This window comes from Juglans regia, chromosome 6 (assembly GCF_001411555.2).
Source record: "Juglans regia cultivar Chandler chromosome 6, Walnut 2.0, whole genome shotgun sequence".
NCBI lineage: Eukaryota > Viridiplantae > Streptophyta > Magnoliopsida > Fagales > Juglandaceae > Juglans > Juglans regia.
Genome location: NC_049906.1, coordinates 4,040,349 through 4,054,953, shown reverse-complemented (window position 1 = coordinate 4,054,953; position 14,605 = coordinate 4,040,349). Strand labels below are relative to the sequence as shown.

Genomic DNA, 14,605 nt, shown 5'->3' with positions numbered 1-14,605 from the left:
TAAAATATAAAAAACATATAATAAAATGTTACTTCTTATGATAAAATATCATTAATAATTTAATATATATTATGTTTAAAGCATATGATCAATTAAATTTTCATATTTAAAATTAAACTTTTATTTAATAAATTATAATATGAAATTATTTCATATATGATATATAATTATATATAAAAATATAATATATAATTAAATATTATATATAAAACTTATATATATAAATATTTTGTATGATATATAAAATTAATTTATATATATATTCCAACCGATCCGGTCCCGAAAATTATGAAACCGAAACCGGACTTGGTCCGGCTGGTTTTCATAATATAGGAACCGATTCCGGATCGGACCGGTTCAAAACTGGACCAGCCAGTCTGGTTCGATTTGGTCCGGACCGATTTTCCTATTTCTTGGTTTAAATTTACATCCCTAATCATGGGGACTTGTACATGGCAAAATGAGAAATATGGGGAACTCTTGATCCTCTGACATGAGAATATCAATATACTACCAAAGATAAAGCAAATCAGGGAACCGCGCCGTATTAATAACACTACTACCAGAGTTACACGTCACATTAATGATGCTGTCGCGGAATCACACCGCATTAAAAGATTATGACAAAAGGAACATTACAAATGACATGGATTCTATAGGGGCAGACACGATTTGTCCCTCTAGACTTCTAGTATAAATAGCAAATCTCAAGTATGAGAAATTGATCTCTTTGATCTCTATACTCTCTTACTTATTTACAAATTTTTAAGAAATTTTACTGACTTTGATATCGGAGGCTCCGACCCCAAGGCTACTCTTTCACAATTGTATTCTTCTCTATTTTTACAAACCCAATTCTTCATATTTGAATTGCTAGAACTTAATCCAAAGGTATAAAAAATACGATGTTAACCAAGGGAGTTAGATAAATTTAATCAAGTTTACTCGTTTTTTTTTACTTGATATATATTACGTTTTTCTTTTATTCTAGATTTTAAAATTAATTAAATAAAAGGAGCTTTTCATTCATTGTTTTATGACTTTCTCAAAGTCTTCAAAAGAATTTGACAATTGATGCCAACAAACAAAAAGTGAAAAATATAAAATATAAAAGAGAAAGAAGGTCGAAGACAATGATATAAAGTGCAGTGACTGGAAAGCCCTTGTAGGACACGTGTCGTCGAAGTCCCAAAATCCACGCAGACAATCTTAAAGAAATTGGTTCTAGAGGGCTAAAACGGTCTATCTGCAGCGTCAGCTTCAGAATTTAGTGACCGGTCGGAGACCTCTCTTTCTGCTTTCTTCTGACCGTTTTTGTCGACGACCCCGACGTCCCACCCCAACCAATTCTCTCTCTCTCTCTCGCTCTCGCTCGCGCCGCGCGCGCTGAAAGGAAGAAGGAAGAGATAGCATAATATAGGAAACCCATTTTGTTTGTTTCGTTATTTTTGCTTTCAATCTATTGCCAGCACGGTGCACAGGTATTTGCTTCTCTCAATTCTATTTGCGCGTCATATTTTTGTTCTTTTTCGGATTGGTGGGGCTTTGTTTTTGTATTTTTTAATCTCCATGTGTATACATATGTCGATATTAGTAACCGCATTATGGTTACAATCTGACTTCAGTTTTTTTTTTTTTTAAAATGTGCAGAGTGGTTTTTCTAGGGTTTTCTCTATGCCGTTAGAATTCAAACGGCTTCGTTGCAGGTACTGATTTTATGGTTTTGTTTGAATTTGAAGCAGTTTGGTGATTGTTAACAGGGTCACGGCTTGATTGGACGGTGATTGGGGCATTGCATTTTTTGGGTCCCGGTTATAATTGGTTTCGGAATATTATATCGATCAGGTTTTCCAATAAAGTACTGGGTTTGCATTGGATTATGATTAATTTGTTGAGTTTGAGATGGGCTCATGTGAAAATTTGGCTATAATAGAGAAACCGTTATGTGGGTCAGTTCTTGTGCAGAATTTGAACCTAGAATTTTCAGTGCCATGTGTATCGGAGCAGCGGTCTGGCTTGGGGGTGGCTTACAGATTGTTTGAATCTAAGGCTGACCCCCCAAATGCTGTGGATAGGTGCCCGGATTTTTGTATGGTTGGTGATACTGGTGTGAGCTCCAGTGAGATTACGGAGGCGAAGGAGGCTTTTACTACTGATAGCGATGGGTTGGTGATTGAGACACAGAATGTGCGCGATTTGATGCTGGAGAATGTACAGGGCAGTGAATGTAGTATAAGGGGGGACTGTATGATTGAGATTCAGACTCAAAATGGTGCATCGTGCCTAGAGAATAGAGGATCTCAAGGTGAGTATGACTGTGAAACGCCCTTCGTGTCTGTACAGATGACTGGTTCACAGGGGAATTTTGCTCAACTGGATGAGATAGATAATAGGAGTGTCAGCGTTTCATCTCCAGGTGTCATGGAGGCTATCGATGAGACGAGTGGTGATTTAGCTGGGTTAGAGACTGATGCTCATAATAAAATATCTTCTTCAGACGGTCGTCAAATGCCCTTGGAATTAATACCAATGACTGATTTCCCAAACGGCTATGCTCAGCAGCAGGAGCAGGAGCAGGAGCAGGAGGACACTAAGAACATTGGTGATCTTCCTTTGGAGGTTATGGACCAGAAAAGTGATGTGTCAGAAAGTACAGAAGCTGATGTTCGCAACTGGATTTCGCCTTCAGAGGGTGGTGAAATTCCTTTGCAAGTTTTACATGCAGGTGACTCGGCGAGCAATGTTGAGCAGAAGTGTGATAAGAGTGATGAAGAGACTGTTGGCGATCTCTCTGTAGAAAGGGTTAGTGGGATTTTTCAAAGAACAAGTGATATTGATACATCCTTTCAAGTATTGCCTCCACAGGAATGCCAAAGGGCCTTGGAAAGTTCACATACGTCTGAATTACCAAGTATCTCTGCCCAACAAAATGATTGGAAGAATGATAATGGTGTTTGTGGTGTCTATGTAGAAAGGGTTCCAAAGGTTGTGGAGGATAAAAGTGATATTACAACTGTTGAACTTTGTACCACTATATTACCATTAGAAGAAAATTCCTGCAATTTAAAGGAGGGTGCTGCCAATATAACTCATAACTGTACTTTTGAGAAATCAATTTCTCCCCCATCTTGTCAACCCTTTAGTATTGCCAATCCTAATACATCAAAGGACAAGACAGATGAGGATATTATTGCTTCTATTAATTCTAGCAGTGTGGCTGAATGTTCTGGACATACAGATAATGAAGGAAAAGATACTGTTGGTGTTGGTTGTGGTTTTGAAACCAAATGTCCTGAAGTTGTGTCCTCATCTTCTCGAAGGAAGGGCCAGAGAAATAAATCAAGCCAAAAGATTAATAAAAAGAGGGCTGAAAAGAAACGCAAGAACACATCCCATGTTCTACACCCGTGTGGAAGTATCAAAATTGTTTTGGAGGCTGCAAGACTGAAAAGAAGCTCTTTGTCAAAACCAGCTCGTTCTTCTATTTGGGGATCATTGGAGAATATCACACAATTTTTTGAGCGGAGTAATGGGATCTATGGGGTCGATCAAGTACAGAAGCAAGGACTGGGAAAAGCAAGGGGTGGCCGACGAAGTGGAAAGCAGAACAAGAGGCAAGCAAGTGGAAACTCACAAGGGTCAAGGGGAAATTGTCGTGCTTCAACTAGTCGTGTTCGTTTGAAGGTTAAAGTGGGAAAAGTAGCAGCTCAAAGTTGTCTGAACAATATAGATCCAAAGTTTGTTGATACTTCAGTATCCTCCAATGTTACCTTTTGTGATTATGGGACTGATTTGTTTTCTGGAGCAGGTTTAGAACTTCCGAAATTTTCCAGTGCTGTTGAAGATAAATCACAGGAAGATGGACAACTTGCAAATAAAGACACTGAGGGAGCCAATATTATAGATAAGGCACCTGGTGATGCAGACAATTATCTTGGGGTTCCTTCCCATGTATTGGTCGATGCATTGGGAGGGGCAATTGGGAATAGGTGTATAGATTCTGGAACTTCGCCTGATTCAGAAGTTATCAATTTGACTCCAGATGCCCAAGTCACTACAAGACATCATTTAGATTTGCATGACGCTCTTTTGAGTTCCTCCAAAGATGTTGCTGCTCAAGAACATCATACTAAAAGTAAGAGGGGTAAGAAGAACAGGATCCCTCGTTCACGTAACTCTCTTCTGGAGGATGGACCACCTGGTCCAACTTGCATAAACAAAGCTAAAACATCGAAGAAACAAGGATGCAGACAACATATGGGCGATAGACTTTGCTCTAGAGAGATTTTCACCGCGCTAACTAGCGCAATTGCTTCAGGCAACTCATCAAGCAACAAGGAATTGTCTATGGAACCATTGGTTTTTCCAAAAGAGACGGAACACAGAATGCTTGGAGAGGCTTGGAAAGAGGAAAGTGCTATGGAAGCCAAAACGCGTTCCATCCTACCTGTTGATTTTGAAATGTCAGAGTCACATGATTCCAAGAATTTGCCTCCTCCTACGAAAGCTATGGGGTGTAAACTTTCAAAATCTGGTAGAGTGAGCAAAGGCAGGTCCAAAGCTTCTGAATCAGCTGACAAGAGAGGGAACGTGCGTAGACAGAAGAGGGAGAAGCAGACGAAGTCTGCCAATAAGTGCAAAGTCGAGGAGAAGGTTGTTTGTAATAAAATCTTTCACAAAGTGGAAAGTCAGCCAGAAGGTGGTAATACTCTGCCTGTGGCCATGTATTTTTTTTTTATCCTTTTTAGGACTGGCAATGTCTCCCCTGAATGTATAATAATTTTGTAAATGTGTCGTCACCATGTACACGGGCTCAGCAATAGATGTTGTTTAACTCTTCCCTTTGAGATACTTTTAAATTAGGCAGTTCAAAGTCTGCTTCTTACGTAGCATGACTTGATATTGTAGGTGATCGCAATCTTGATAGCGTTGGAAAAACTGACACTGGTGACAATATTGCAGTCACAAACAAATCTAACTTGGACGTGGTACCAGGTGGCTTAGAGGAGCAGCATCCACCCCCCCGTAAGGCCTGGGTTCTATGTGACGTGTGTCATAAATGGCGTCGTATACCAGCTCTGCTTGCAGATTTAATTGATAAAACAAATTGCACATGGTACACCATCTTTTATACCTGTCTTTACCATTACAAATGTTCTATAGTAGTGTAGAAACCTTAAGAAGCATGGTATTCACATCTTTGTCACTGTATTAGATTCTAATACATTTTTTTTATAAGTAGATTGTCATACATGTTTTTTTCATTGAGACAGTATCTTTGATGAGTTTTTATCTATAGTTTGGGGTAAAAAGGCTTAGTGATTACTTACCAAAAAACGTTTGGGATGAAATCACTTGGTAGGGAAGATATGTGAATAACTTGATTCTATTCAGGTTTGGTTTGGTGCTGGCAATTACATCCTTTCAATCCATGAGAGATGGCTGAAAATTTTCTGAACTCAAGTATGATTTATTGACTAATTGAATAAAAGAAAGCCCAGGCAAGCAAACACTTTTCTCATGATGTAGCTAGATAATACTGGAAATTCTTTAACTTCAGTATGTCAAATGTCCTATCACACAGGCTTTATCTAGGCTCGGGATATGCTTAACCTCTAGGGGTTGCCTCAGGTGGTCAAAGCCTGGTCTTGATGGTATACTCCCTCCAGGTCTAAGGTTTGAAATCTTGAGTGCAAACAATATCTAGGGATCATCAAACTGTGGGAAATTTCCCTTGATGTACCCTATGTGCACTTGCAGGAAACTCCTTGCCGAGGATCTGTATACCCTCTAGATTTAGTCAGGACTTTACACAGGACACGCTATGCAAAAAAAAATCTTGGCTTGGGATATGCCTTCAATAGGATTTGGACACCGAATGTTTTTAGTAAGGAAGCCCATTTCTAGTAAACGAAGTTATTCAACTGTGCTTGTTTTAAGGAAGCTTTTGTGGTGGGTCACTTGCAGTTTCCTAGTGATTTTTCTTGGTGGGATTTGGATTTATCCAGAGTTGCACAAGATTGGGAGGCTGAGAAGGAATGGTGAAGACAAACTTTGTTGGGCCCCTTCAAAGCATGGGGCGTTTGAAGCGAGGTCATTCAATAATATGATATCTTACCATAATGGCAACCCATTCCTATAATTTTATAAATCTCATTTAAGGGGGAGGAGAATTTCATTAGGAGTGTCTGCTTCTCATGGAAGAAAAATGCTTGGAGCTAGAGTTAAAATGAAGCTAGGCATATAAAGTTTCAAACAATGAATTTCTTGGGCACAAGAGAGTTTTCTCCTTGCTGGTTGGAGTTCACCCGTTTCAGAACTTCCAAATCTCATTGCCATTCCGAAACTGTTTGGTACCATTTAGTCTGAAGATGTCATTTCATTCATTTAAGTACTCTTGTACATCCAATCAGATGCAATTCATTATTTCTATTTGTTATATATTTTTGCCTCTCACTTTTAATACATGGAATCATTAGTGGTCCATCATTTCAGTATGTTATATGTACTACCTTCAACTTTTAAGGCGTACATAGTTAATATCCATTCCAGTATATTATTGTCTTTTCAAACTTATATTTAGAATTGAGCATTTGATTTTGCTTTGTGTATTTTTATATTTAAAGGACATGTAAGGACAACCTGGATAAAGCCTTTGCTGATTGCTCAATACCTCAAGAGAAGTCAAATGCAGATATTAATGTAGAGTTGGATATATCTGATGCCTCTGGTGAAGAAGATTCTAATGATGCACCTATAAAATATAAGGGATTGGAATGTAAGCGTTCAACAGGTATGTGGTATTTGCTAGTGATAGAGGATTGGTAAGTTAAAATACAAGCTTGAAGCCAGGATTATATTGAGGTCATGCCATCCTTTTCTTTTTATATTTTCTGATTTGTGACACTTTTTTTTTATTGCCCTCAGGTTACCAAGAGTCAACTTTTAAGCGTATTTCTACTAATGAGTTTTTGCATCGTAGGCGTAAAACTCAGACTATTGACGAGGTATGTAATTGACATTTAATTTGAATTGTTGGGCTATTTTTCATTTCAATACTCATGTATCATTTTTCAGTAGATCTTCCAGACTCTAGCTCTCCTTAAATAGGATATGTACTGTAATTGAGCAGCATAATCTATGCTGCTAACAAAGCAAAAACTCTATTAGTTTTCAACATCCAATTGTTGCACTAAACATTTCAACATTGCCTCCATTTTAACTAGTCTAATTTGTTAGAATTATTTTTCTATTGAATGAAATATATATAAGTTATTGTTTATGTGGATTGGCATGTCCTGTGACATACCAATTTTTTTTTTTTGGATACGTAGAAGATAAATTTTATTAATGAAAAGGCCTAAGCTATGTACACAGGAAGTATACCACAGAGCACCTAAATACATTCTAAGAACGATGAACTAAAGACAAGAAGTCATGAATATTATCCCCAACTAAAACAATAGTAGAAAACCAAAGCAATAAGGTATTTAGAAAGAAATTCTTTAGCTCCACCACTGTGCTTTCCTTGTCTTCAAAACAGTGCGCATTCATTTCCATCCAAGTACATCACATGATACACAACGGAATCATCTTTCATACTGCTGCCACTTGACGACAAACCTGCAATTTCCTCCAACAGCCCATCAAATCCACCACCCTCAAAGGCATTACCCAAGCGACACCAACCCTCCGAAAGATCTCATCCCACAACACCCTTGTTACCTCACAATGTAGTAAGAGATGATCCACCGAATTTCCATTCTTTTTGCACATGTAGCACCAATCCATCACAACACATCCTCTCTTCCTCAAATTGTCCGTGGTCAACATCTTCCCAAGGGCGGCTTTCCAAACAAAGAAAGCAACTTTGGAAGGCACACGAGATCTCCAGATGTTCTTCCAAGGGAATGGAGTATGGTCCTGTGTTATCAAAAGGTTATAATACACCTTAACAGTACATAACTTATGATCCTTAGACCTCCACTTCAAGCTATCATGTTGTGCCCTAGTAGTCCCCGAGGAATGTAATAGGCTGAAAAAGTCAGTAACCATATCTAGTTCCCAATCGTGAAAATTCCTATTAAATAGAATATTTAACTGATGCGATCCATGAGAAAATAACGGCACATCAGCCACTGAAGCCTCTCTATTAGCTGCAATACGATATAAAGCCGGAAAAACCCTTTCTAAAGTCTGATCTCCACACCACATATCCCGTCAAAAACAGATTCGGTTACCCTCACCGGCTACAAAGCGAATATGATTTTTAAAACATATCCACCCCTTCCTTATATACTTCCATAACCCGACTCCATACCCCCCTCTCACTTCGTTGGAACACCATCTACCTCATGCAACACCATATCTCGCATCTACAGTTTCCTTCCACAATGCTCCCCCCTCCCGATGATATCTCCAAAGCCATTTCCTCAATAGTGCTTTATTAAAGGTTCTCAAGTTGCAAACACCCAACCCACCATTCACAATTGGGGCACATACCATCTTCCAACTAACTAGGTGGAATTTCTTCTCCTCCCCTAGGCCTCCCCATAAAAATGCCCTAAAAAGTTTCTCAATCTTATTCACCATCCCTGCAGGCATAGGGAAAAGAGATAAGAAATATGTGGGTAGGTTAGTGAGTGTGCTCTTGATAAGAGTAAGACTCCCCCTTTTTGATAAATACACCATTTTCCATCCCGCCAGCCTTTTCTCTATCTTCTCCACCACCCCATCCCAAATATATCTACTCTTGAAAGATGCTCTTAACGGAAGATCCAAATATTTCATTGGAAAAGAGGATACCTGCAATCCAAAAGACTTGCAAGACTGCGGATATTATGAACCTCACCCACTAGTACCATCTCAGATTTGCTAAGGTTCACCTTAAGCCTTGACACTGCTTTGAAGCAAAGTAACACAATGCTCTTAGAGTTTAGACCTGACTGCTATCCGCTTCGCAGAATACCAGAGTGTCATTTGCAAAAAGAAGATGTGAGATGATAAATGGGCCACCAGAACCATTACCCACCTTAAAACCCGATAAGAAACCCCCATCAACAATAGCCTACACCATCCTACTCAATGCCTCCATAACGATAACAAATAGAAGAGGAGATAACGGATCTCCATGTCGCAAACCCCTCGAGCTATAAAAAAAACCAGTAAGAGTGCCATTAACTAAAACTGAGAATCGGACAGTTGAAATACAATGCCTCATCCAAGAAATCCACCTATTTCCAAAGCCACACCTCTCAAGCCAGTACAAGAGGATTCACATGATTAGAAGCCTTCTCCATGTCCAGCTTCCATAGAATACCTGGGCTTCCCTCCCACAATCTAGCATCGAGGCTCTCATTTGCTTTAAGCACCGAATCAAGAGTATGTCTCCCACGAATAAAAGCATTCTGAGGCTTGGATATAATATTTTCTATTAAGGCAACTTCAGCAATTGACTCAGTAATGCACTCTGGACAGACTCATGAGCAACCGAGAAGCACAGTAGAGAAATCACCCTCTAGCCATGTCATTCACAAGGAATAACTGATTGCCTATCTTCTAGAATATTCTTTGTTATTCAATACAATGTAATCTGCACTCTATAAATATCATGTACGTTTGTATCATGAGATATGAATGGAATACAAGTTTGTTGAGATCTTCTGTCAAGCATCTGTAGTGCGTTTTAATATGGTATCAAGAGCCAAATAGGACTAGCGTCCCTTTCTTCCTCTTCTACATCATGAGCTCAAAAAAACGACAGGGCTCTGAAAATCCCACCCTTCTCACCTCTGCGACCCATTTTATCACTCAGAAGCTCTCCATCGACAACTATCTTCTATGGAAGGCCCAGATTCTACCCTTTCTTACTAGTTATCAGTTGTCTGGTTATATTGATGGCACCATTGCTGAGCTTCCTACCACCATTGATAATGAACCAAATCCCGCCTATCAAGAATGGCGTCTCCAAGACCAAATCATTATTTCGGTTTTCAACTCCTCACTCACCGATACAATACTTTCTCAAGTTCTTGACTGCAAAACTTCTCGTGAAATCTGGATGCAACTATATGGAATGTTTTCTGCTCAGACTTCTGCCCATATCATGCAAACCCAATACAAATTAGCCACTCTTAAAAAAGGTTCCGAGTCCATCACTCAATATTTTCACAGAGCCATTTCGCTCTCAGCTTCTCTTGGTGCCGCTGGGAAGCCACTTCCTCCCTCTGATTTCGTTACATATCTCTTAGCTGGCCTTAGTTCTGACTATGAGTCACTTGTTACCTCTATCACAACCAGACCCGATTCTCTTTCTCCATCTCAAGTCTACTCGTATTTGCTCAATCATGAGTCTCGGCTCACTCATCAAACCGAGTCTCTACTGTCTAATACCAATCTTTCTGCAAATAATACTACTGTCAAACCACCCTCTCCCTCTTATGCACCCTATCGTGGTCGCGGTCGTGCACCTCGTCGTGGCCGTGGCCTTGGTCGCTCAAATCCCAACTCTTCTTCTCATTTCTCTACTCATTCGTCTTCTCGTCCTACTTGTCAAATTTGTAACAAAACAGGACACTCGGCTATCTCCTGCTACTCTCGATTTGATCAGAGTTATCAAGCTTCACCATCCCCTGCTCTAGCTGCTCATTACACTGCTCTGCCTCATTCTTCTTCTTCCAACACAGATTGGTTCCCGGATACAGCTGCGACTAATCACTTTGCAGCTGAGCTGTCCAACCTCAATCTTGGCTCCAACCCTTATCATGGTCCAGATCAAGTCTGCATCAGTGATGGGTCCTCACTTCCGATTTCGAACACTGGCATGGCTAATCTCTCTTCTTCCACTGGAAAATTTCTTCTCACTAAACTTTTGCATGTTCCAAATATCACACGGAATCTCTTATCTGTGCGTCAATTCTGCTTGGACAATTCTGTTTATTTTGAATTTAACTCTTCTGGTTTTCTTGTGAAGGATCTGTGTACACAGGCAGTGCTGCTCCAGGGATCCGTTAGAAATGGCCTCTATGTGCTTCCCACGGCTGGCAAACCATCTTCTTCTTCCATCTCCACTCCCCTGGCTTACATTGGTGAACGCACCACTCCACAGCTTTGGCATGCTCGTTTGGGTCATCCCTCCCCATGCATGACTTCCTTTACTATTTCCAGTTTTCAGCTTCCAGTTGCAAATAAGTCTGTGATCTCCTCATGTCCATCATGTTCACAAGGCAAATCTCTTACCGCATCCTTCATCTCCATCACGCTCCCACAAACCTTTTGATTTACTGTTTTTAGACGTTTGGAGTCCAGCGCCTGTGCTGTCCACCTCTAGCCACAGATTCTATCTTTCTATTGTAGATGATTACACAAAATATATTTGGTATTTTCCATTACATACAAAGTCTGATGTGTCTACCATTTTTCTTGCATTTTTAAGATATGTCAGTAATTCCTTCTCCTCTAATGTCATCTCCATCCAAACCGATTGGGGTGGTGAATTTCGCCCTCTCCATTCTTTACTCAAACAGTTTGGCATATCTCATCGCATTACTTGTCCATATTCCCATGCTCAAAATGGCACAGTTGAAAGACTTCACAGACATATTGTTGAAACCGGTTTATCTCTCTTAGCTCATGCCTTTGTTCCCAACACATATTGGACTGAGGCATTTCAGACTGTTGTTTTCCTTATCAATAGAATGCCCAACCCCATCCTTCATAACAAATCACCTTTCCAAGTTTTGTTTGGTCACCCTCCCGACTATTCCTTTTTACGTGTTTTTAGGTCTACATGTTGGCCCAACCTACGGCCCTTTAATCACCACAAAATGGATTTTCGGTCAAAACTATGTGTGTTTATGGGCTATACTTCAGACCATAAAGGGTACAACTGTTTACATTTACCCTCTGAAAAAATTTTTGTGTCTCGGGATGTCATTTTTGAAGAAACACAATTTCCATTTCAAAATCTGGATAGCCCATCCAGTTGCTCCCATTCCCCCGGTTCACAGCCCCTCCCATTTCCAAAGGCCCCTTCGCTTACTGGTCCTCCCTCAAATCTCTCTGAGCCCACTAACCCAACTTCTCCCTTACCTCCGTCCAACCCATCCACTCAATCGAATTTATCCCCTTCTCTCAATGAACCCTCTTCCTTAGATACAAACCCTAATACCTCGCCCTCTTCTTCTGTCGTTTCCTCTCCGCCCTCACCTCGTGCTCCTCTTCCCCATCCCATGATTGCCCGTTCTCAAGCTCATACTTATCGGCCTCTTGTACGCTCGGATGGCACTATTCTGTGGCCCACAAAACCCTCTCTCTCCCTCACCGAATCACTTCCCGTGCCTGAAGATCCTTCCTCTTTCACCGAAGCTTTCAAGTTCCACGAATGGCGTCTTGCCATGAACACAGAGTTTCAAGCCCTTCTTCATAATTGCACATGGGAACTTGTTCCACCTTCCCCAAGCTTTAATGTTCTCGGATCCAAATGGGTCCTCAAATCTAAACGGCGCGCTGATGGTACTCTTGAGCGGCGAAAGGCTCGCCTGGTCGCCAAGGGTTATCATCAACAAGCTGGCTTAGATTACACCGAGACTTTTAGTCCGGTTGTTAAACCCAGCACAATTCATCTTCTTCTGTCTCTTGCCGTGCACCATAACTGGCCCCTCCATCAACTTGATATCCAGAATGCCTTTCTGCACGGGGACCTGGAGGAGGACGTCTACATGCAGCAACCACAAGGGTTTGTTCATTATGAATTCCCTTCTTATGTCTGTAAATTGCGTAAGTCCATCTATGGTTTGAAACAAGCCCCTAGGGCTTGGTTTTCTAAATTGAGTACTAAACTGTTAGAACTTGGTTTTATTGGTTCTAAATCTGACTCCTTCTTGTTTATTTACTCTGCTTCTAGTGAATCAATTTATGTCCTCATTTACGTTGATGATATTGTGGTTACTGCATCTCAACCATCTTTAATCACTGAGTTCATATCGGCTTTGAGTTTAGCATTCCCGGTCAAGGATTTGGGTGCCTTACATTATTTCCTAGGTCTAGAGGTCCTTCGAGATGCTACGGGTCTTTATGTGTCACAAACTAAATACATCTCTGACCTCTTAGCCAGGAATAATATGCACCTCTCCAAACCTGTCAGCACTCCTATGTCTGTTTCTGATAAGCTGATAGCCTCTGATGGAAATTCTTTTGAAGATCCACATCTCTACCGTAGTGTTGTAGGTAGCCTCCATTATCTTGCCTTCACACGCCCTGATATTTCTTTTGCAGTCAACCGTGTCTGTCAGTTCATGCATTCCCCTCGTCTTCCTCATTGGCAGGCGGTCAAGAGGATTTTTCGTTATCTTTGTCATACATCCACACTTGGCTTGCATTTCTCACCCACTTCCTCTCTTGCACTCACGGCCTTCTCTGATGCAGACTAGGCTGGTTGCTCTGATGACCGGAGATCAACTGGAGGTTTTTGTGTTCTGTTTGGATCTCATCTTATATCTTGGGGCCCACTGTTGCTAGATCCTCTATGGAGGCAGAATACAAAGCTGTTGCAAATACAGCTTGTGAATTAATTTGGCTTCAGTCCTTGTTAAAAGAACTTGGAGTCTTTCTTAACACACCTCCCACCTTATGGTGTGATAATATTGGGACCACATATCTCTCCATTAATCCTGTTATGCATGCTCGAACTAAACATGTTGAATTGGATTTTCATTTTGTGCGCGAACGAGTGGCTGCCAAGATGCTCAAAGTTTCCTTTGTTTCAAGTAAAGATCAGCTAGTTGACATTTTTACCAAACCGCTCTCTGCTGCAAGGTTCTCTACACTTCGCTCAAGTCTCACAATACTATCTGTCCCGCTTGAATCGAGGGGGGATATTAAGGCAACTTCAGCAATTGACTCAGTAATGCACTCTGGACAGACTCATGAGCAACCGAGAAGCATAGTAGAGAAATCACCCTCTAGCCACGTCATTCACAAGGAATAACTGATTGCCTATCTTCTAGAATATTCTCTGTTATTCAATACAATGTAATCTGCACTCTATAAATATCATGTACGTTTGTGTCATGAGATATGAATAGAATACAAGTTTGTTGAGATCTTCTGTCAAGCATCTGTAGTGCGTTTTAATATTTTCCAACATTGGACTAAGCCGGTTGGCAAGAACTTTCGAAATAATTTTATAAATACTACTAACCAAACTTATTGGACGAAAATCCTCAATAATTGAAGCCTCGTGTTTCTTGGGGATGAGGGTAATAAAAGTCGCATTAAGGGATTTTTCAAACTTCTGAAAAGCATGGAATTCATTGAACACCTGTAAAACATCACCTTTCACTACATCCCAACAAGTTTGGAAGAAACCCATTGAGAAACCATCCGGGACTGGCGCTTTATCCTTAGCCGTACCAGTGATGACCTTGAAAATCTCTTCTTCATTGAACGGTCTCTCCATAACACTCACATATTGCGGATCAATTGCTTCATAAGACAAAGCATCAAGCTTCGGCCTCCAATTTGCCGATTCGGTGAGAAGAGTCTCATTATAATGTACAATATGATTTTCTAATTCTGGAGAAGAGGATAACACCTGAATACCAGA

General features: G+C 40.4%; 1 protein-coding gene across 4 annotated transcripts in view; it reads left to right on the top strand.

Annotated features, from left to right (window-relative positions):
* The first annotated feature begins 1,285 nt into the window (after positions 1-1,285).
* Positions 1,286-14,605, top strand: part of LOC108983994 (histone-lysine N-methyltransferase ASHH2-like) — a 30,649-nt gene continuing 17,329 nt past the window's right edge. The window contains exons 1-5 of one of the 4 annotated variants that reach the window (XM_018955800.2): positions 1,286-1,481; positions 1,651-4,699; positions 4,963-5,116; positions 6,627-6,793; positions 6,928-7,007. In XM_018955800.2, the coding sequence (XP_018811345.2) occupies positions 1,903-4,699; positions 4,963-5,116; positions 6,627-6,793; positions 6,928-7,007 (3,198 nt within the window). In that variant the 5' untranslated portion in view covers positions 1,286-1,481; positions 1,651-1,902. Of the gene's footprint in view, positions 1,482-1,650; positions 4,703-4,908; positions 5,117-6,626; positions 6,794-6,927; positions 7,008-14,605 lie in introns of all 4 variants that reach the window. The other 3 variants (XM_018955798.2, XM_018955799.2, XM_018955797.2) reach the window with 3 other exon arrangements.